A 23,564-nucleotide genomic window follows, 5' to 3' on the forward strand; every position below is an offset into this window, starting at 1 on the left:
AGGACACAGTGACGTCCAGTCACCAGCTGAGATGTAGCTCTTGATTAGGACACAGTGACGTCCAGTCACCAGCTGAGATGTAGCTCTTGATTAGGACACAGTGACGTCCAGTCACCAGCTGAGATGTAGCTCTTGATTAGGACACAGTGACGTCCAGTCACCAGCTGAGATGTAGCTCTTGATTAGGACACAGTGACGTCCAGTCACCAGCTGAGATGTAGCTCTTGATTAGGACACAGTGACGTCCAGTCACCAGCTGATTGTAGCAGAGGTGAGCGTCCTGCAGCAGTAGAAGAGATACTTGTGTGGTTCTTTTCCAATACAGTGACAGAAACTATGGATTGTACCCAGACCAGAGCAGTCATAGCCTGGTGTACTGTAATATCACCCTGACCCCTGACCCTGTCCTGTAATATCACCCCCGTGGTACCAGTCTGTTTGTGCTAACATTCCACTGTTGCCATGACAAGAAAATGGAATGTTAGCACAAACAGATCTGGGGCCAAGCTAGTTCGGTCGGGCAGGAATCAAAACATTTCTGCCAAGGTTAAAAGCGTATTTCTTGATGGCTTGCTGACACAAACTGTAGAGAGCCCGTTGCTACTCAAAGCATCGCTAACACATTGCATCACATACTGCAAGCTCACGTTCACAGCTTATTTAAAGGATAACGCTTCACAGGAAATAAGTGAAGACAGTTCATTGATAACAAATAGAAGTATGCAGTAAACAACCAATACTGACAATGCTTTCAATCAATGACCTTAATCATAAAAGTCATTGGAAAAAGAAAGAAAATAACAGTCTGATGTATAGACAGTCACAATGTACAGTCCAGTAACAGTCTGATGTGGATGTAAGAGTGGGGAAATGTAGAGCAAGGTGCCTCCATCTCCTATAACAACAGATGAGAGTTTATTGAAAGTGTATTCAGATGATAACAGTGGTAAGAGACAGCATCACATCTAGTGAACAGAGGAGACAGACAGCATCACATCTAGAGAACAGAGAGAAGAGGAGACAGACAGCATCACATCTAGTAAACAGAGAAGAGGAGTCAGACAGCATCACATCTAGAGAACAGAGAAGAGGAGACAGACAGCATCACATCTAGAGAACAGAGAAGAGGAGTCAGACAGCATTACATCTAGTGAACAGAGGAGACAGACAGCATCACATCTAGAGAACAGAGAGAAGAGGAGACAGACAGCATCACATCTAGTAAACAGAGAAGAGGAGACAGACAGCATCACATCTAGAGAACAGAGAAGAGGAGACAGACAGCATCACATCTAGAGAACAGAGAAGAGGAGACAGACAGCATTACATCTAGTAAACAGAGGAGAGGAGACAGACAGCATCACATCTAGAGAACAGAGAAGAGGAGACAGACAGCATCACATCTAGAGAACAGAGAAGAGGAGACAGACAGCATTACATCTAGTGAACAGAGAAGAGGAGACAGACAGCATCACATCTAGAGAACAGAGAAGAGACAGACAGCATCACATCTAGAGAACAGAGAAGATGAGACAGACAGCATTACATCTAGTGAACAGAGGAGAGGAGACAGACAACATCACATCTAGAGAACAGAGAAGAGGAGACAGACAGCATCACATCTAGAGAACATAGAAGAGGAGACAGACAGCATTACATCTAGAGAACAGAGAAGAGGAGACATACAGCATCACATCTAGAGAACAGAGAAGAGGAGACAGACAGCATTACATCTAGTGAACAGAGAAGAGGAGACAGACAGCATCACATCTAGAGAACAGAGAAGAGACAGACAGCATCACATCTAGAGAACAGAGAAGAGGAGACAGACAGCATTACATCTAGTGAACAGAGAAGAGGAGACAGACAGCATCACATCTAGAGAACAGAGAAGAGGAGACAGACAGCATCACATCTAGAGAACAGAGAAGAGGAGACAGACAGCATTACATCTAGAGAACAGAGAAGAGGAGACAGACAGCATCACATCTAGAGAACAGAGAAGAGGAGGCAGACAGCATTACATCTAGTGAACAGAGAAGAGGAGACAGACAGCATCACATCTAGAGAACAGAGAAGAGACAGACAGCATCACATCTAGTGAACAGAGAAGAGACAGACAGACAGAATCACATCTATAGAACAGAGGAGACAGACAGCATCACATATAGAGAACAGAGAAGAGGAGACAGACAGCATTACATCTAGTGAACAGAGAAGAGGAGACAGACAGCATCACATCTAGAGAACAGAGAAGAGACAGACATCATCACATCTAGAGAACAGAGAAGAGGAGACAGACAGCATCACATCTAGTGAACAGAGAAGAGGAGACAGACAGAATCACATCTAGAGAACAGAGAAGAGGAGACAGACAGCATCACATCTAGAGAACAGAGAAGAGGAGACAGACAGCATCACATCTAGAGAACAGAGAAGAGGAGACAGACAGCATCACATCTAGAGAACAGAGAAGAGGAGACAGACAGCATCACATCTAGAGAACAGAGAAGATGAGACAGACAGCATCACATCTAGAGAAAAGAGAAGAGGAGACAGACAGCATCACATCTAGTGAACAGAGAAGAGGAGACAGACAGCATCACATCTAGAGAACAGAGAAGAGACAGACAGCATCACATCTAGAGAACAGAGAAGAGGAGACAGACAGCATCACATCTAGAGAACAGAGAAGAGGAGACAGACAGCATTACATCTAGTGAACAGAGAAGAGGAGACAGACAGCATCACATCTAGAGAACAGAGAAGAGGAGACAGACAGCATCACATCTAGAGAACAGAGAAGAGGAGACAGACAGCATTACATCTAGAGAACAGAGAAGAGGAGACAGACAGCATCACATCTAGAGAACAGAGAAGAGGAGTCAGACAGCATTACATCTAGTGAACAGAGGAGACAGACAGCATCACATCTAGAGAACAGAGAGAAGAGGAGACAGACAGCATCACATCTAGTAAACAGAGAAGAGGAGACAGACAGCATCACATCTAGAGAACAGAGAAGAGGAGACAGACAGCATCACATCTAGAGAACAGAGAAGAGGAGACAGACAGCATTACATCTAGTAAACAGAGGAGAGGAGACAGACAGCATCACATCTAGAGAACAGAGAAGAGGAGACAGACAGCATCACATCTAGAGAACATAGAAGAGGAGACAGACAGCATTACATCTAGTGAACAGAGGAGACAGACAGCATCACATCTAGAGAACAGAGAAGAGGAGACAGACAGCATTACATCTAGTGAACAGAGAAGAGGAGACAGACAGCATCACATCTAGAGAACAGAGAAGAGACAGACAGCATCACATCTAGAGAACAGAGAAGAGGAGACAGACAGCATTACATCTAGTGAACAGAGGAGAGGAGACAGACAACATCACATCTAGAGAACAGAGAAGAGGAGACAGACAGCATCACATCTAGAGAACATAGAAGAGGAGACAGACAGCATTACATCTAGAGAACAGAGAAGAGGAGACATACAGCATCACATCTAGAGAACAGAGAAGAGACAGACAGCATCACATCTAGAGAACAGAGAAGAGGAGACAGACAGCATTACATCTAGTGAACAGAGGAGAGGAGACAGACAACATCACATCTAGAGAACAGAGAAGAGGAGACAGACAGCATCACATCTAGAGAACATAGAAGAGGAGACAGACAGCATTACATCTAGAGAACAGAGAAGAGGAGACATACAGCATCACATCTAGAGAACAGAGAAGAGGAGACAGACAGCATCACATCTAGTGAACAGAGAAGAGACAGACAGACATAATCACATCTAGAGAACAGAGGAGACAGACAGCATCACATCTAGAGAACAGAGACAGACAGCATCACATCTAGAGAACAGAGAAGAGGAGCCAGACAGCATCACATCTAGTGAACAGAGAAGAGGAGACAGACAGAATCACATCTAGAGAACAGAGGAGACAGACAGCATCACATCTAGAGAACAGAGGAGACATACAGCATCACATCTAGAGAACAGAGAAGAGGAGACAGACAGCATCACATCTAGTGAACAGAGGAGACAGACAGCATCACATCTAGAGAACAGAGAAGAGGAGACAGACAGCATCACATCTAGAGAACAGAGAAGAGGAGACAGACAGCATCACATCTAGTGAACAGAGAAGAGACAGACAGAATCACATCTAGAGAACAGAGGAGACAGACAGCATCACATCTAGAGAACAGAGGAGACAGACAGCATCACATCTAGAGAACAGAGAAGAGGAGACAGACAGCATCACATCTAGTGAACAGAGAAGAGACAGACAGACAGAATCACATCTATAGAACAGAGAAGAGGAGACAGACAGTATCACATCTAGAGAACAGAGAAGAGGAGACAGACAGCATCACATCTAGTGAACAGAGGAGACAGACAGCATCACATCTAGAGAACAGAGAAGAGGAGTCAGACATCATCACATCTAGAGAACAGAGAAGAGGAGACAGACAGCATCACATCTAGAGAACAGAGAAGAGGAGACAGACAGCATCACATCTAGAGAACAGAGAGAAGAGGAGACAGACAGCATCACATCTAGAGAACAGAGAAGAGGAGACAGACAGCATCACATCTAGAGAACAGAGAAGAGGAGACAGACAGCATCACATCTAGAGAACAGAGAAGAGGAGACAGACAGCATCACATCTAGAGAACAGAGAAGAGGAGACAGACAGCATCACATCTAGTGAACAGAGAAGAGGAGACAGACAGCATCACATCTAGAGAACAGAGAAGAGGAGACAGACAGCATCACATCTAGAGAACAGAGAGAAGAGGAGACAGACAGCATCACATCTAGAGAACAGAGAAGAGGAACAGAGCTGCCTGAGGAGAGATGGTAGATTGGTAGATTTGGAGAGTTAAGGATTCTGGGATGGTATCCTTAGGGCTGTGAGAGGAAGACAGGACGTGGTGATTGGTCAAGGGGGAGGGGCCTCAGTAAGGACGCTCTGACACGTATATCGTGAGCCGTATGATGCTGCTGCCTCTGAAGTTGATGACGTTGTTAACGGTTACCATCTCCAGGTCCAGGACCAGCTCCCTGGGACCCTTGATGGGCCGAGACAGGACCAGAGTGGCACTCACGTTGCTGGTTTGCTGAAAGAGAACAGAGAAGAAAAGAGATAGAGAGAACTTTGTGACAACTCCGTTGACGTAAAAAGGGATTGATAAATAAACATGACAGACTGATTGACATCATGTGCTACTAGTTAATGTGATCCTATCTCCCCACAAAACTGGTCTTACCAGGCCTATTGCATAACGGTTATATACAGTGGAAGTATTCAGACCACTTCACTTTTTACACATTTTGTTACATTACAGCCTTATTCTAAAATGGATTACATTTATTTTTTTTCCTCATCAATCTACACACAATACCCCATAATGACAAAGCAAAAACAGGTTTTTAGAAATGTTTGCAAATGTATACTTTTTTTAAAAATGCCTTATTTAAATAAGTATTCAGACCCTTTCCTCAGTACTTTGTTGAAGCACCTTTGGCAGCGATTACAGCCTCGAGTCTTCTTGGGTATGACGCTACAATCTTGGCGCACCTGTATTTGGGGAGTTTCTCCCATTCTTCTCTGCAGATCCTCTCAAGCTCTGTCAGGTTGGATGGGGAGCGTCGCTGCACAGCTATTTTCAGGTCTCTCCAGAGATGTTCGATCGGGTTCAAGTCCGGGCTCTGGCTGGGCCACTCAAGGACATTCAGAGACTTGTCCCGAAGCCACTCATGCATTGTCTTGGCTGTGTGCTTAGGGTCGTTGTCCTGTTGGAAGGTGAACCTTCGCCCCACTCTGAGGTCCTGAGCGCTCTGGAGCAGGTTTTCATCAAGGATCTCTCTGTACTTTGCTCTGTTCATCTTTCCCTCGATCCTGACTAGTCTCCCAGTCCCTGCCGCTGAAAAACATCCCCACAACATGATGCTGCCATCACCATGCTTCACCGTAGGGATGGTGCCAGGTTTCCTCCAGACGTGACGCTTGACATTCAGGCCAAAGAGTTCAATCTTGGTTTCATCAGACCAGAGAATCTTTTTTCTCATGGTCTGAGAGTCCTTTAGGTGCCTTTTGGCAAACTCCAAGCGGGCTGTCATGTGCTTTTTACTGAGGAGTGGCTTCCGTCTGGCCAATTTTGAGTCTCATAGCAAAGGGTCTGAATACTTATGTAAATAAGGTATTTCTGTTTTTTATTTCTAATACATTTGCAAAAAAAATCTAAAAACCTGTTTTTGCTTTGTCATTATGGGGTAGATTGATGAGGAAAAACAAACAATTTAATCAATTTTAGAATAAGGCTGTAACGTAACAAAATGTGGAAAAAGTCAAGGGGTCTGAATACTTTCCGAATGCACTGTATGTTATAACACTGTCCCTCCCGTATGTTATAGTATGAAAAATGTATGCACTCATTAACTGTAAGTCGCTCTGGATAAGAGCGTCTGGTAAATGACGTAAATGTAAATGTAAATAATACTGTACTGTTTAAGGAACTCAAATATACTGGCTTTTCCCTTCTGCATAGCAGTAGTTTAGTTAAAACCACTTCCTACTTTCCTTCATGCAAGTCATGATTTATGGTTTCAGATCAAACACTGCTGGATCATGAGCAAACAGAGGGTTCGGCACGACACTGTACGCCACAATGTACTTTGGAGGGATTTCATTACGGTCTTTGCAGTAGATTATTTAAAAACCAAAATCAAACAGCAGTCTTATTATTAGAGAACACAATCAGAATCTCCTGAGTCTGCATGACACTGGCCTAGCAGAGTAGAGCTCCACCTCTCTCTAACCCTACACACTCTTAGTGCCCCATCTGCTGGCCAACTACACCAAGCACAGTGCACATACTGGATCCTGGACTTCCTGACGGGCCACCCCCTGGTGGATAAGGGTAGGCGACAACACATCTGCCACGCTGATCCTCAACACTGGAAAGGGAAAGGGCGATACCTAGTCAGTTGAATTCATTCAGCTGAAATGTGTCTTCCACATTTAACCCAACCCCTCTGAATCACAGAGGTGTGGAGGGCTGCCTAAATCGAGATGCACGTCTTCGGCGCCCGGGGAACAGTGGGTTAACTGCCTTGCTCAGGGGCAGAACGACAGATGTTTACCTTGTCAGCTCGGGGATTAGATGAGGGTTCTACATGAGGTTGAGTAAGGGAGGGAGGGAGGGAGGGAGGGAGGGAGGGAGGGAGGGAGGAGTTCTACATGAGGGTGAGTAAGGGGAGGGAGGGAGGGAGGGAGGGAGGAGTTCTACATGAGGGTGAGTAAGGGAGGGAGGGAGGGAGGGAGGGAGGGAGGGAGGGAGGGAGGGAGGGAGGACATTCTACATGAGGGTGAGTAAGGGAGGGAGGAGAGTAAAAAATAAATATTTTTTTAAAAATTAAATTAAAGAGCAGCAGTAAAATAAAATAACAGTAGGGAGGCTATATACAGGGGGTACCAGTACAGAGTCAATGTGCGGCGGGGGCACCGGTTAGTCGAGGTAATTGAGGTAATATGTACATGTGGGTAGAGGTAACGTGACTATGCATAGATAATAAACAGAGAGTAGCAGCAGCGTAAAAGAGGGGGTGGGGGATAGTCTGGGTAGCCATTTGATTAGCTGTTCAGGAGTCTTATAGCTTGGGGGTAAAAGCTGTTAAGAAACCTTATGGACCTAGACTTGGCGCTCCGGTACCGCTTGCCGTGCGGTAGCAGAGAGAACAGTCTATGACTAGGGTGGCTGGAGTCTTTAACAATTTTTAGGGCCTTCCTCTGACACCGCCTGGTATAGAGGCCCTGGATGGCAGGAAGCTTGGCCCCAGTGATGGCAGGAAGCTTGGCCCCCGTACGCACTACCCTCTGTAGTGCCTTACGGTCGGAGGCAGAGCAGTTGCCATACCAGGCGGTGATGCAACCAGTCAGGATGCTCTCAATGGTGAAGCTGTATAACTTTTTGAGGATCTGAGGACCCATGCCAAATCTTATCAGTCTCCTGAGGGGGAATAGACTTTGTCGTGCCCTCTTCACGACTGTCTTGGTGTGTTTGGACCATGATAGTTTGTTGGTGATGTGGACACCAAGGAACTTAAAACTCTCAACCTGCTCCAATACAGCCCCGTCGATGAGAATGGGGGCGTGCTCAGTCCTCTTTTTTTTCCTGTAGTCCACACACAATCATCTCCTTTGTCTTGATCACGCTGATGGAGAGGTTGTTAACCTGGCACCATGGCCAGGTCTCTGACCTCCTCCCTATAGGCTGTCTCATCGTTGTCGGTGATCAGGCCTACCACTGTTGTGTCATCGGCAAACTTAATGATGGTGTTGGAGTCGTGCCTGGCCATGCAGTCAAGGGTGAACAGGGAGTACAGGAGGGGACTGAGCACGCACCCCTGAGGGGCCCCCGTGTTGAGGTTCAGCGTGGCAGATGTGTTGTTACCTACCCTTACCACCTGGGGGCGGCCCGTCAGGAAGTCCAGGATCCATGAGCTGTTGTCAATTAATAGCATTCTCACGTACAGTTGGGAAAAAAAGTATTTAGTCAGCCACCAATTGTGCAAGTTCTCCCACTTGAAAAGATGAGAGAGGCCTGTAATTTTCATCATAGGTACACGTCAACTATGACAGACAAATTGAGAAAAAATATCCAGAAAATCACATTGTAGGATTTTTAATGAATTTATTTGCAAATTATGGTGGAAAATAAGTATTTGGTCACCTACAAACAAGCAAGATTTCTGGCTCTCACAGACCTGTAACTTCTTCTTTAAGAGGCTCCTCTGTCCACCACTCGTTACCTGTATTAATGGCACCTGTTTGAACTTGTTATCAGTATAAAAGACACCTGTCCACAACCTCAAACAGTCACACTCCAAACTCCACTATGGCCAAGACCAAAGAGCTGTCAAAGGACACCAGAAACAAAATTGTAGACCTGCACCAGGCTGGGAAGACTGAATCTGCAATAGGTAAGCAGCTTGGTTTGAAGAAATCAACTGTGGGAGCAATTATTAGGAAATGGAAGACATACAAGACCACTGATAATCTCCCTTGATCTGGGGCTCCACGCAAGATCTCAACCCGTGGGGTCAAAATGATCACAAGAACGGTGAGCAAAAATCCCAGAACCACCCGGGGGGACCTAGTGAATGACCTGCAGAGAGCTGGGACCAAAGTAACAAAGCCTACCATCAGTAACACACTACGCCGCCAGGGACTCAAATCCTGCAGTGCGAGACGTGTCCCCCTGCTTAAGCCAGTACATGTCCAGGCCCATCTGAAGTTTGCTAGAGTACATTTGGATGATCCAGAAGAGGATTGGGAGAATGTCATATGGTCAGATGAAACCAAAATATAACTTTTTGGTAAAAACTCAACTCGTCGTGTTTTGAGGACAAAGAATGCTGAGTTGCATCCAAAGAACACCATACCTACTGTGAAGCATGGGGGTGGAAACATCATGCTTTGGGGCTGTTTTTCTGCAAAGGGACCAGTACGACTGATCCATGTAAAGAAAAGAATGAATGGGGCCATGTATCGTGAGATTTTGAGTGAAAACCTCCTTCCATCAGCAAGGGCATTGAAGATGAAACGTGGCTGGGTCTTTCAGCATGACAATGATCCCAAACACACCGCCCGGGCAACAAAGGAGTGGCTTCGTAAGAAGCATTTCAAGGTCCTGTAGTGGCCTAGCCAGTCTCCAGATCTCAACCCCATAGAAAATCTTTGGAGGGAGTTGAAAGTCCGTGTTGCCCAGCGACAGCCCCAAAACATCACTGCTCTAGAGGAGATCTGCATGGAGGAATGGGCCAAAATACCAGCAACAGTGTGTGAAAACCTTGTGAAGACTTACAGAAAACGTTTGACCTGTGTCATTGCCAACAAAGGGTATATAACAAAGTATTGAGAAACTTTTGTTATTGACCAAATACTTATTTTCCACCATAATTTGCAAATAAATTCATTAAAAATCCTACAATGTGATTTTCTGGAAAAAACATTCTCATTTTGTCTGTCATAGTTGACGTGTACCTATGATGAAAATTACAGGCCTCTCTCATCTTTTTAAGTAGGAGAACTTGAACAATTGGTGGCTGACTAAATACTTTTTTTCCCCACTGTAGGTGTTCCTTTTGTCCAGGTGGGAAAGGGCAGTGTGGAGTGCAATAGAGATTGCATAATCTGTGGATCTGTTGGGGCGGTATGCAAATTGGAGTGGGTCTAGGGTTTCTGGGACAATGGTGTTGATGTGAGCCATGACCAGCCTTTCAAAGCACTTCATGGCTACAGACGTGAGTGCTACGCGTCGGTAGTCATTTAGGCAGGTTACCTTAGTGTTCTTGGGTACAGGGACTATGTTGGTATGCTTGAAACATGTTGGTATTACAGACTCAGTCAGGGACAGGTTGAAAATGTCAGTGAAGACACTTGCCAGTTGGTCAGCGCATGATTTGAGTACACGTCCTGGTAATCTGTCTTGTGAATGTTGACCTGTTTAAAGGTCTTACTCACATTGGCTACGGAGAGCATGATCACACAGTCGTCTGGAACAGCTGATGCTCTCATGCATGCTTCAGACTTGCTTGCCTCGAAGCGAGCATAGAAGTAATTTAGCTTGTCTGGTAGGCTTGTCTCACTGGGCAGCTCGCGGCTGTGCTTCTCTTTGTAGTCTGTAATAGTTTTCAAGCCCTGCCACATTCGACGAGCCTCGGAGCCGGTGTAGTACGATTCAATCTTAGTCCTGTATTGACTCTTTGCCTGTTTGATGGTTCGTCTGAGGGCATAGCGGGATTTCTTATAAGCGTCCAGGTTAGAGTCCCGCTCCTTGAAAGCGGCAGCTCTACCCTTTAGCTCGGTGTGGAAGTTTCCTGTAATCCATGGCTTCTGGTTGGTGTATGTACGTACGGTCACTGTGGGGACGACGTCATTGATGCACTTATTGATGAAGCCAGTGACTGATGTGGTGTACTCCTCAATACCATCGGAAAAATCCTGGAACATATTCCAGTCTGTACTAGCAAAACAGTCCTGTAGCTTAGCATCTGTGTCATCTGACCACTTCTTTATTGACCGAGTCACTGGTTCTTCCTGCTTTAGTTTTTGCTTGTAAGCAGGAATCAGGAGGATAGAGTTATGGTCAGATTTGCCAAATGGAGGGCGAGGGAGAGCTTTGTATGCGTCTCTGTGTGTGGAGTAAAGGTGGTCTAGAGTTTTTTTTCCTCTGGTTGCACATTTGACATGCTGGTAGAAATGAGGTAGAACGGATTTAAGTTTCCCTGCATTAAAGTCCCCAGCCACTAGGAGCGCCGCCTCTGGATGAGCGTTTTCCTATTTGCTTATGGCCTGTGATGTCACGAGAGGCTGTGTCCTGGAGGGACGTTACATCCCCCTGAGGTGGCTGCAAACCCAGACAGCTATGGCTCCATCTGCTGGTATGGTCGGGAACTCCACCCCTCTATGGCCAATCTTCCCACGCAGCTGAAACAAATGAGGAGCTGATGAGCTGAAGGTTTGGGAAGGGAAGAGACACAGTCTCCAACCTGGGCTCTCTGGAGGACAAGAGTGCTGCACGTCCACTTCCATGAGGAATATAAGGATTTGGAGATACTTACCTTTGGGAAATACTCACCTTTGGATATATGCACCTGTGGAAATACGTGAGAGACATTTGGAAGGACTTTTTGCTGGGTTGGCCACTAGCTGCAACGTGGACTACAGTAAGGCTGGGGAAAAGTTATCTGAGCGAGTGAGAATTATGATTTTGGATGTGGAAGAGACATCCCTGAACTGTTAACCCTTAAAGAGCCACAAGAGAACAGAATTTTGTTATATTTTCGTTAATTTCCCAAGACCTATAATAAAATCCTTGTTTTGTTTGAACCTTGTCTCCTTGCACTACTTGAGCAATCCCGCTGAAAGCTGTGTAGCCTCTCGTGACGTCACAGATGGTGGAGAATACGGGCACGCTCAAGCGTTAATAGTGCATGTCAGAGGAGGATACCGAAGGTTTGATCACCCAGTTTTCCAAGTTGGCCGTAGGCTCCCCGCCGACTGAAATGGAGGACATATTGAAAGCCCTTGTTGCTGGCCAGCAAGCCCAGATGCAAGCAAACGTGGCTCTCTTGGAGGAGCAAAGAAAGCCAACCTTCTGAAGGCAGAGGAATTGCAGTTGCAGAGACAGAGGGTTGTCCAAAATACCCGCCCAATAAAGGCAAGTGACTTTATATCTAAGATGGGAGCTACCGATGACATTGAGGCATACCTGCATGCATTTGAGGCCACGGCCACTAGGGAAGCCTGGCCCAAGCAACAGTGGGTTGGTCTGTTAGCCCCCTTTCTAACCGGGGAATCGCTGAATGCTGTCCGGGACCTGGGCCCTGACCAGGTTACTGACTATGATGCCCTGAAGTCTGAGATCCTCAGCAGATATGGACTCACAAAGTTTGGTATGGCCCAGCGCTTTCACAGCTGGACCTTCCAACCAGACCAACCTCCTCGGGCGCAGATGCATGAACTTGTCCGAATCGCAAGGAAATGGCTGGATCCGCAGAGGAATACAGCAGCGGCGGTGGTGGAGGCCGTTGTGGTGGATCGTTACCTACGCGCCCTGCCTTATGAGGCAAAACGGTTCATCAGTCAACAGGCCTTGACCACGGCTGATCTGACCGTGGAAGCTGTGGAAAAGTACCAGGCCACAGCGGAGATGCTGAATGCTTCCCGAAAAGACCCCAGGAGGGCGGCCCCACCACAAATGGGAAGAACCCGTCCAAAGGACCCCAAGGTCTCGAACCCAGCCACGTCAGGACTTATCCCGGCTCCAGGGGGAGCCAGAAACCAGGCGGGTCCAAGAAGAGTACACCAGGAGGGGGAAACTCGACAGTGTTACCGGTGTGGGGAGATGGGACATATCTCCTGGCAGTGTGGGGAAACCAGCCGATGAACTTATGCCCACTGCGGAGTCCTCCAGCTCAGCACCCACACACCGTTTGCCTCGCTCTTGGGAGTCGTAGATGGCGGCCCAGATCGACCCCCACCTGCCCGGTAACTGTGAATCACCATGATGTGGAGGCCTTACTGGATTCTGGTAGCCGGGCCACCCTGGTGCGTAAGGATTTGGTGGGCCCAACGTGTTTGACCCCGGGGAAAGTCCTCCCAGTTTCCTGTGTCCATGGGGACACCAGAGAATACCCCATTACTGAACTTACAATGACCAGCACACGGGGAACCATACACACGACGGCGGGGGTGGTTGATTCCCTCCCCGTCCCTGTCCTAATTGGACGAGACTGCCCAGCCTTTTACCCACTCTGGAGAGAGTCTCAGGAGAGGATAACCCGAGTACCTCGGAAACGGAGAGGCAAGACTCATCCTGGGAAGGCTCCGGTGCAATCCTCCGAGTTACTCACTCCCGCCCGGGCTCTGATAGGGATGGCAGGTGCCCAGACCGACACAGAGACGGAGCTACAGAATCTGGACAAAGAACTGTCTGGTCTGAAGGGGACCGCTGAGAGGTATCGTTTGTTAAAGCAACAGTTAGACATGAAGACAGAAGAGTTAGATATCCTCCAGGCTAAACTCCAACAGAGCTCCTTCCCTAAGCAACAGGAGGAGCTGGAGAGGCTGCGCAGGACCATCGAGGAGTGTGAGGAGACCCTGCGCAGGAGTAAGGAGGTCCAGAAGAAGGCAGAGGAGAAGTACAAGGTGTTGGAGAACAAGATGAAGAATGCGGAGGCAGAGAGAGAGAAGGAACTGAAAGCTGCTCAACAGAAGCTAAACTCTGCTAAAACCAAGGCTGATGCGTTCAGTAAGAAACTCAAGGAGAGACAACAGGAGGCTGAGTCCCTGGTCCTAGAGTTGGAGGAGTTGAAGAGAGAGCAGTCTGGCAAGCACCACGGCAATGCGGACGCCCTCTCCCGGCGTGATGCCTTCTTCGCTGCCTTTACCCGACGAGGACGTCGGTCCCGAGGAGGGGGATGTGTGATGTCACGAGAGGCTGTGTCCTGGAGGGACGTTACATCCCCTGAGGTGGCTGCAAACCCAGACAGCTATGGCTCCATCTGCTGGTATGGTCGGGAACTCCACCCCTCTATGGCCAATCTTCCCACGCAGCTGAAACAAATGAGGAGCTGATGAGCTGAAGGTTTGGGAAGGGAAGAGACACAGTCTCCAACCTGGGCTCTCTGGAGGACAAGAGTGCTGCACGTCCACTTCCATGAGGAATATAAGGATTTGGAGATACTTACCTTTGGGAAATACTCACCTTTGGATATATGCACCTGTGGAAATACGTGAGAGACATTTGGAAGGACTTTTTGCTGGGTTGGCCACTAGCTGCAACGTGGACTACAGTAAGGCTGGGGAAAAGTTATCTGAGCGAGTGAGAATTATGATTTTGGATGTGGAAGAGACATCCCTGAACTGTTAACCCTTAAAGAGCCACAAGAGAACAGAATTTTGTTATATTTTCGTTAATTTCCCAAGACCTATAATAAAATCCTTGTTTTGTTTGAACCTTGTCTCCTTGCACTACTTGAGCAATCCCGCTGAAAGCTGTGTAGCCTCTCGTGACGTCACAGGCCGTATACAGCTCATTGAGTGCGGTCTTTGTGCCAGCATCAGTTTGTGGTGGTAAATAGACAGCTACGAAAAATATAGATGAAAACTCTCTTGGTAAATAGTGTGGTCTACAGCTTATCATGAGATACTCTACCTCAGGAGAGCAAAACCTTGATACTTCCTTAATATTAGATTTTGTGCACCAGCTGTAGCATATATCCCGCCAGCTGTATGTTATCCATGTCGTCGTTCAGCCACGACTCGGTGAAACATAAGATATTACAGTTTTTAATGTCCCGGTGGATATTCGTGATCGTAGTTCGTCTATTTTGTTATCCAATGATTGTAGGTTGGCTAATAGGACTGATGGTAGAGGCAGATTACCCACTCGCCGTCGGATCCTTACAAGGCACCCCGACCTACGTCCCCGATATCTCTGTCTCTATGTGAATGAAGGGAATTTGGACCTTGTCGGGTGTCCGAAGAAAATCCTTTGCGTCCGACTCGTTAAATAAAAAATATTCGTCCAGTACGAGGTGAGTAATCGCTGTCCTGATATCCAGAAGCTCTTTTCAGTCGTAAGAGACGGTGGCAGAAACATTATGTACAAAATAAGTTACAAATATAGGGCGGCAGGTAGCTTAGTGGGTAAGAGCGTTGTGCCAGTAACCGAAAGGTCGCTGGTTCTAATCCCCGAGCCGACTAGGTGAAAAATCTGTCGATGTGCCCTTGAGCAAGGCACTTAACCCTAATTGCTCATGTAAGTCGCTCTGGATAAGAGCGTCTGCTAAATGACTAAAATGTAAATGTAAATAACGCAACACAGACAATAGCACAATTGGTTGGGAGCCCGTAAAACGGCAGCCATCTCCTTCGGCGCCATCTACCGCAATACCTTACTCCCCCTCATGTAGATCTCTCCTCCCTCCCTCATGTAGATCTCTCCTCCCTCCCTCATGTAGAACTCTCCTCCCTCCCTCCCTCATGTAGATCTCTCCTCCCTCCCTCCCTCATGTAGATCTCTCCTCCCTCCCACATGTAGAACTCTCCTCCCTCCCCCCTCATGTAGATCTCTCCTCCCTCCCTCATATAGATCTCTCCTCCCTCCCACATGTAGAACTCTCCTCCCTCCCCCCTCATGTAGATCTCTCCTCCCTCCCTCATATAGATCTCCCTCCCTCATGTAGATCTCTCCTCCCTCCCACATGTAGAACTCTCCTCCCTCCCTCCCTCATGTAGATCTCTCCTCCCTCCCTCCCTCATGTAGAACTCTCCTCCCTCCCTCATGTAGAACTCTCCTCCCTCCCTCCCTCCCTCATGTAGATCTCTCCTCCCTCCCACATGTAGAACTCTCCTCCCTCCCTCCCTCATGTAGATCTCTCCTCCCTCCCACATGTAGAACTCTCCTCCCTCCCTCCCTCATGTAGATCTCTCCTCCCTCCCTCATGTAGATCTCTCCTCCCTCCCTCCCTCATGTAGATCTCTCCCTCATGTAGAACTCTCCTCGCTCCCTCATGTAGAACTCTCCTCCCTCCCTCCCTCATGTAGATCTCTCCTCCCTCCCTCATGTAGAACTCTCCTCCCTCCCTCCCTCATGTAGATCTATCCTCCCTCCCTCCCTCATGTAGATCTCTCCTCCCTCCCACATGTAGAACTCTCCTCCCTCCCCCCCTCATGTAGATCTCTCCTCCCTCCCTCATATAGATCTCCCTCCCTCATGTAGATCTCTCCTCCCTCCCACATGTAGAACTCTCCTCCCTCCCTCCCTCATGTAGATCTCTCCTCCCTCCCACATGTAGATCTCTCCTCCCTCCCTCCCTCATGTAGATCTCTCCTCCCTCCCTCCCTCATGTAGATCTCTCCTCCCTCCCTCATGTAGATCTCTCCTCCCTCCCTCATGTAGAACTCTCCTCCCTCCCTCATGTAGAACTCTCCTCCCTCCCTCATGTAGAACTCTCCTCCCTCCCTCCCTCATGTAGATCTCTCCTCCCTCCCTCATGTAGATCTCTCCTCCCTCCCTCATGTAGATCTCTCCTCCCTCCCTCATGTAGAACTCTCTTCCCTCCCTCCCTCATGTAGAACTCTCCTCCCTCATGTAAATCTCTCCTCCCTCCCTCATGTAGATCTCTCCTCCCTCCCTCCCTCCCTCATGTAGATCTCTCCTCCCTCCCTCCCTCATGTAGATCTCTCCTCCCTCCCTCCCTCATGTAGATCTCTCCTCCCTCCCTCATGTAGATCTCTCCTCCCTCCCTCATGTAGATCTCTCCTCCCTCCCTCCCTCATGTAGATCTCTCCTCCCTCCCTCCCTCATGTAGATCTCTCCTCCCTCCCTCCCTCATGTAGATCTCTCCTCCCTCCCTCATGTAGAACTCTCCTCCCTCCCTCCCTCATGTAGATCTCTCCTCCCTCCCTCATGTAGATCTCTCCTCCCTCCCTCCCTCATGTAGATCTCTCCTCCCTCATGTAGATCTCTCCTCCCTCATGTAGAACTCTCCTCCCTCCCTCCCTCATGTAGATCTCTCCTCCCTCCCTCATGTAGAACTCTCCTCCCTCCCTCATGTAGAACTCTCCTCCCTCCCTCATGTAGAACTCTCCTCCCTCCCTCATGTAGAACTCTCCTCCCTCCCTCATGTAGAACTCTCCTCCCTCCCTCATGTAGAACTCTCCTCCCTCCCTCATGTAGATCTCTCCTCCCTCCCTCATGTAGATCTCTCCTCCCTCCCTCATGTAGATCTCTCCTCCCTCCCTCCCTCATGTAGAACTCTCCTCCCTCCCTCTCTCCCTCCCTCATGTAGATCTCTCCTCCCTCCCTCATGTAGATCTCTCCTCCCTCCCTCATGTAGATCTCTCCTCCCTCCCTCATGTAGATCTCTCCTCCCTCCCTCCCTCATGTAGAACTCTCCTCCCTCCCTCTCTCCCTCCCTCATGTAGATCTCTCCTCCCTCCCTCATGTAGAACTCTCCTCCCTCCCTCATGTAGATCTCTCCTCCCTCCCTCATGTAGAACTCTCCTCCCTCCCTCATGTAGAACTCTCCTCCCTCCCTCATGTAGATCTCTCCTCCCTCCCTCATGTAGATCTCTCCTCCCTCCCTCATGTAGATCTCTCCTCCCTCCCTCATGTAGATCTCTCCTCCCTCCCTCATGTAGATCTCTCCTCCCTCCCTCATGTAGAACTCTCTTCCCTCCCTCCCTCATGTAGAACTCTCCTCCCTCCCTCCCTCATGTAGAACTCTCCTCCCTCCCTCCCTCATGTAGATCTCTCCTCCCTCCCTCATGTAGATCTCTCCTCCCTCCCTCCCTCATGTAGATCTCTCCTCCCTCCCTCCCTCATGTAGATCTCTCTTCCCTCCCTCATGTAGAACTCTCCTCCCTCCCTCATGTAGATCTCTCCTCCCTCCCTCATGTAGATCTCTCCTCCCTCCCTCATGTAGATCTCTCCTCCCTCCCTCACGTAGAACTCTCCTCCCTCCCTCCCTCATGTAGAACTCTCCTCCCTCCCTCCCTCCCTCATGTAGATCTCTCCTCCCTCCCTCATGTAGATCTCTCCTCCCTCCCTCCCTCCCTCCCTCATGTAGATCTCTCCTCCCTCCCTCATGTAGAACTCTCCTCCCTCCCTCATGTAGATCTCTCCTCCCTCCCTCATGTAGATCTCTCCTCCCTCCCTCATGTAGATCTCTCCTCTATCCCTCCCTCATGTAGAACTCTCCTCCCTCCCTCCCTCATGTAGATCTCTCCCCCCTCCCTCATGTAGATCTCTCCTCCATACTACATAGAGCCATGACTACATGGAACTCTATTCCACGTCCGGTAACGGATGCAAGCAGTAGAATCAGGACTGTGAAGAGATACACGCATACGGGCGCTAGCACACGTACTCTACACACACATACATTGTAATATTGTTGTATGGTGATATCGTACATTTTGTGTTGTAGATACAGTGCATTGGGAAAGTATTCAGACCCCTTGACTTTTTCCACATTTTGTTACGTTACAGCCTTATTCTAAAATGGATTAAACCCTCATCAATCTACACACAATACCCCATAATGACAAAGCGAAAAAAGGTTTTTAGAAATTTTAGCTAATCTATTAAAAATACAAAACCGAAATACCTTATTTACATAAGTATTCAGACCCTTTGCTATGAGACTATAAATTGAGCTCAGGTGCATCCTGTTTCCATTGATCATCTTTGAGATGTTTCTACAACTTGATTGGAGTCCACCTGTGGTAAATTCAATTGATTGGACATGATTTGGAAAGGCACACACCTGTCTATATAAGGTCCTACAGTTGACAGTGCATGTCAGAGCAAAAACCAAGCCATGAGGTCGAAGGAACTGTCTGTAAAGCTCAGAGACAGGATTGTGTCGAGGCACAGATCTGGGGAAGGGTACCAAAAAATATCTGCAGCATTGAATGTCCCAAGAACACAGTGGCCTCCATCATTCTTAAATGGAACTAGTTTGGAACCCCCAAGACTCTTCCTAGAGCTGGCCGCCCGGCCAAACTGAGCAATCAGGAGAGAAGGGCTTTGATCAGGGAGGTGACCAAGAACCCGATGGTCACTCTGACAGAGCTCCAGAGTTCCTCTGTGGAGATGGGAGAAACTTCCAGAAGGACAACCATATCTGCAGCACTCCACCAATCAGGCCTTTATGGTAGAGTGGCCAGAGGGAAGCCACTTCTCAGTAAAAGGTACATGACAGCCCGCTTGGAGTTTGCCAAAAGGCCCCTAAAGGACTCTCAGACCATGAGAAACAAGATTCTCTGGTCTGATTAAACCAAGATTGAACTCTTTGGCCTGAATGCCAAGTGTCACGTCTGGAGAAAACCTGGCACCATCCCTACGGTGAAGCATGCTGGTGGGAGCATCATGCTGTAGGGATGTTTTTCAGCAGCAGGGACTGGGAGACTAGTCAGGATTGAGGGAAAGATGAACGAACCTGCCCCTGAATGTCCTTGAGTGGCCCAGCCAGAGCCCGGACTTGAACCTGATCTAACATATCTGGAGAGACCTGAAAATAGCTGTGCAGCAACGCTCCCCATCCAATCTGACAGAGCTTGAGAGGATCTGCAGAGAAGAATGGGAGAAACTCCCCAAAAACAGGTGTGCCAAGCTTGTAGCGTCATACCCAAGAAGACTTGAGGCTGTAATCACTGCCAAAGGTGCTTCAACAAATACTGAGTAAAGGTTTTGAATAAATAAAAAAATAAAACATATTTCTGTTTTTTCATTTGCAAAAAAGTCTAAAAACCAGTTTTTGCTTTGTCATTTTGGGGTGTTGTGTATAGATTGATGAGGGGGAAAAAACAATTTAATCAATTGTAGAATAAGACTTTAACATAACAAAACATGGAAATAGTCAAGGGGTTTGAATACTTTCTGAATGCACTGTATGTAGTGGTGTAATAATGTAATAGGATGGACTGTTGTATCTTTTTTTTGTGTGTAATGTAAGTGCCTTAATGTGTTTGGACCCCAGGAAGAGTAGCTGCTGCCTTGGCAGGAACTAATGGGGATCCATAATAAACCCCAGGAAGAGTAGCTGCTGCCTTGGCAGGAACTAATGGGGATCCATAATAAACCCCAGGAAGAGTAGCTGCTGCCTTGGCAGGAACTAATGGGGATCCATAATAAACCCCAGGAAGAGTAGCTGCTGCCTTGGCAGGAACTAATGGGGATCCATAATAAACCCCAGGAAGAGTAGCTGCTGCCTTGGCAGGAACTAATGGGGTTCCATAATAAACCCCAGGAAGAGTAGCTGCTGCCTTGGCAGGAACTAATGGGGATCCATAATAAACCCCAGGAAGAGTAGCTGCTGCCTTGGCAGAAACTAATGGGGATCCATAATAAACCCTAGGAAGAGTAGCTGTTGCCTTGGCAGGAACTAATGGGGATCCCTAATAAATACAAATACCTCCCTCCCTCACCCTCATGTAGAACCCTCCTCCCTCAATCACCCTCATGTAGAACTCTCCTCCCTCAATCACCCTCTCGTAGAACTATCCTCCCTCCCTCACCCTCATGTAGAACTCTCCTTCCTCCCTCACCCTCATGTAGAACTCTCCTCCCTCCCTCACCCTCATGTAGAACTCTCCTCCCTCACTCACCCTCATGTAGAACTCTCCTCCCTCACCCCCATGTAGAACTCTCCTCCCTCCCTCACCCTCATGTAGAACTCTCCTCCTTCCCTCACCCTCATGTAGAACTCTCCTCCCTCACCCTCATGTAGAACTCTCCTCCCTCCCTCACCCTCATGTAGAACTCTCCTTCCTCCCTCACCCTCATGTAGAACTCTCCTCCCTCCCTCACCCTCATGTAGAACTCTCCTCCCTCACTCACCCTCATGTAGAACTCTCCTCCCTCACCCCCATGTAGAACTCTCCTCCCTCCCTCACCCTCATGTAGAACTCTCCTCCTTCCCTCACCCTCATGTAGAACTCTCCTCCCTCACCCTCATGTAGAACTCTCCTCCCTCCCTCACCCTCATGTAGAACTCTCCTCCCTCACTCACCCTCATGTAGAACTCTCCTCCCTCCCTCACCCTCATGTAGAACTCTCCTCCCTCCCTCACCCTCATGTAGAACTCTCCTCCCTCACCCTCATGTAGAACTCTCCTCCGTCCCTCACCCTCATGTAGAACTCTCCTCCCTCCCTCACCCTCATGTAGAACTCTCCTCCCTCCCTCACCCTCATGTAGAACTCTCCTCCCTCCCTCGCCCTCATGTAGAACTCTCCTCCCTCCCTCACCCTCATGTAGAACTCTCCTCCCTCACCCTCATGTAAAACTCTCCTCCCTCCCTCCCTCCCTTCCACCCTCACCCTCATGTAGAACTCTCCTCCCTCGTTGCCCGGTCCTTTGATCTGGAAGATATAGAAAGCTCCGGGGTATCGCGTGGTGGCCTGCATCTGGAAGATGTCTGCTGGGACACTGCGGCCTGAGGACAGGTCCATGTGGCGGTACAGGATGGTGAAGGGCCTGTCTCTACAAGCTGGGTTCACAGCACTACACATACACTGACTGGAGGGAGGGAGGGATGGGATGGGGAAAAAGAGAGATGCATCACTTAGAGAGAGACGCATCACTTAGAGAGAGACGCATCACTTAGAGAGTGACGCATCACTTAGAGAGAGACGCATCACTTAGAGAGAGACGCATCACTTAGAGAGTGACGCATCACTTAGAGAGAGACGCATCACTTAGGGAGAGACGCATCACTTAGAGAGAGACGCATCACTTAGAGAGAGAGACGCATCACTTAGAGAGAGACGTATCACTTAGAGAGAGACGCATCACTTAGAGAGAGACATATCCCTTAGAGAGAGACGCATCACTTAGAGAGAGACATATCCCTTAGAGAGAGATGCATCACTTAGAGAGAGACGCATCACTTAGAGAGAGACGCATCACTTAGAGAGAGACATATCCCTTAGAGAGAGATGCATCACTTAGAGAGAGATGCATCACTTAGAGAGAGACGCATCACTTAGAGAGAGACGCATCACTTAGAGAGTGACGCATCACTTAGAGAGAGACGCATCACTTAGAGAGTGACGCATCACTTAGAGAGAGATGCATCACTTAGAGAGAGACGCATCACTTAGAGAGAGACGCATCACTTAGAGAGAGACGCATCACTTAGAGAGAGACGCATCACTTAGAGAGAGAGACGCATCACTTAGAGAGAGACGTATCACTTAGAGAGAGACGCATCACTTAGAGAGAGACATATCCCTTAGAGAGAGATGCATCACTTAGAGAGAGACGCATCACTTAGAGAGAGACATATCCCTTAGAGAGAGACGCATCACTTAGAGAGAGACGCATCACTTAGAGAGAGACATATCCCTTAGAGAGAGATGCATCACTTAGAGAGAGACGCATCACTTAGACGCATCACTTAGAGAGAGATGCATCACTTAGAGAGAGACGCATCACTTAGAGAGAGACACATCACTTAGAGAGAGACGCATCACTTAGAGAGAGACGCATCACTTAGACGCAGACGTATCACTTAGAGAGAGACTTATCACTTAGAGAGAGATGCATCACTTAGAGAGAAACGCATCACTTAAAGAGAGACGCATCACTTAGAGAGACGTATCACTTAGAGAGAGACACATCACTTAGAGAGAGACGCATCACTTAGAGAGAGACGCATCACTTAGAGAGAGACATATCCCTTAGAGAGAGATGCATCACTTAGAGAGAGACGCATCACTTAGACGCATCACTTAGAGAGAGATGCATCACTTAGAGAGAGACGCATCACTTAGAGAGAGACGCATCACTTAGAGAGAGACGCATCACTTAGAGAGAGACGCATCACTTAGAGAGAGACGCATCACTTAGACGCAGACGTATCACTTAGAGAGAGATGCATCACTTAGAGAGAAACGCATCACTTAGAGACGCATCACTTAAAGAGAGACGCATCACTTAGAGAGACGTATCACTTAGAGAGATACGTATCACTTAGAGAGAGACGCATCACTTAGAGAGAGACGCATCACTTAGAGAGAGACACATCACTTAGAGAGACGCATCACTTAGACGCATCACTTAGAGAGACGCATCACTTAGAGAGATACGTATCACTTAGAGAGAGACGCATCACTTAGAGAGAGACGCATCACTTAGAGAGAGACACATCACTTAGAGAGACGCATCACTTAGACGCATCACTTAGAGAGACGCATCACTTAGAGAGAGACGCATCACTTAGAGAGAGACGCATCACTTAGAGAGAGACGCATCACTTAGAGAGAGACGCATCACTTAAAGAGAGAAAGAAATATCACTTGAACTGTTGAACTCCTGTGTTCATGTTCATAACGCATCAGAGTAGGAGTGCTGATCTAGGACCGGGACCCCCCCTGTCCATGTGATGTATTGATTATTATCGAAAAGGCTAAGCTGATCCCAGATCAGCACTCCTACACTGAGATGCATTATG

General features: G+C 48.0%; 1 protein-coding gene across 1 annotated transcript in view; it reads right to left on the reverse strand.

The window, feature by feature from the left end:
• Positions 1 to 4,798: 4,798 nt before the first annotated feature.
• The window catches only part of fbln5 (fibulin 5), a 41,390-nt gene continuing 22,624 nt past the window's right edge, over positions 4,799 to 23,564 (reverse strand). The window contains exons 10-11 of the mRNA XM_041854488.2: positions 21,430 to 21,628; positions 4,799 to 5,148 (exon numbers count right to left, since the gene is read on the reverse strand). Coding sequence (XP_041710422.1) covers positions 4,987 to 5,148; positions 21,430 to 21,628 — 361 coding nt within the window. The 3' untranslated portion in view covers positions 4,799 to 4,986. The remainder of the gene's footprint in view (positions 5,149 to 21,429; positions 21,629 to 23,564) is intronic.

This window comes from Coregonus clupeaformis, chromosome 29 (genome assembly GCF_020615455.1).
Source record: "Coregonus clupeaformis isolate EN_2021a chromosome 29, ASM2061545v1, whole genome shotgun sequence".
NCBI lineage: Eukaryota > Metazoa > Chordata > Actinopteri > Salmoniformes > Salmonidae > Coregonus > Coregonus clupeaformis.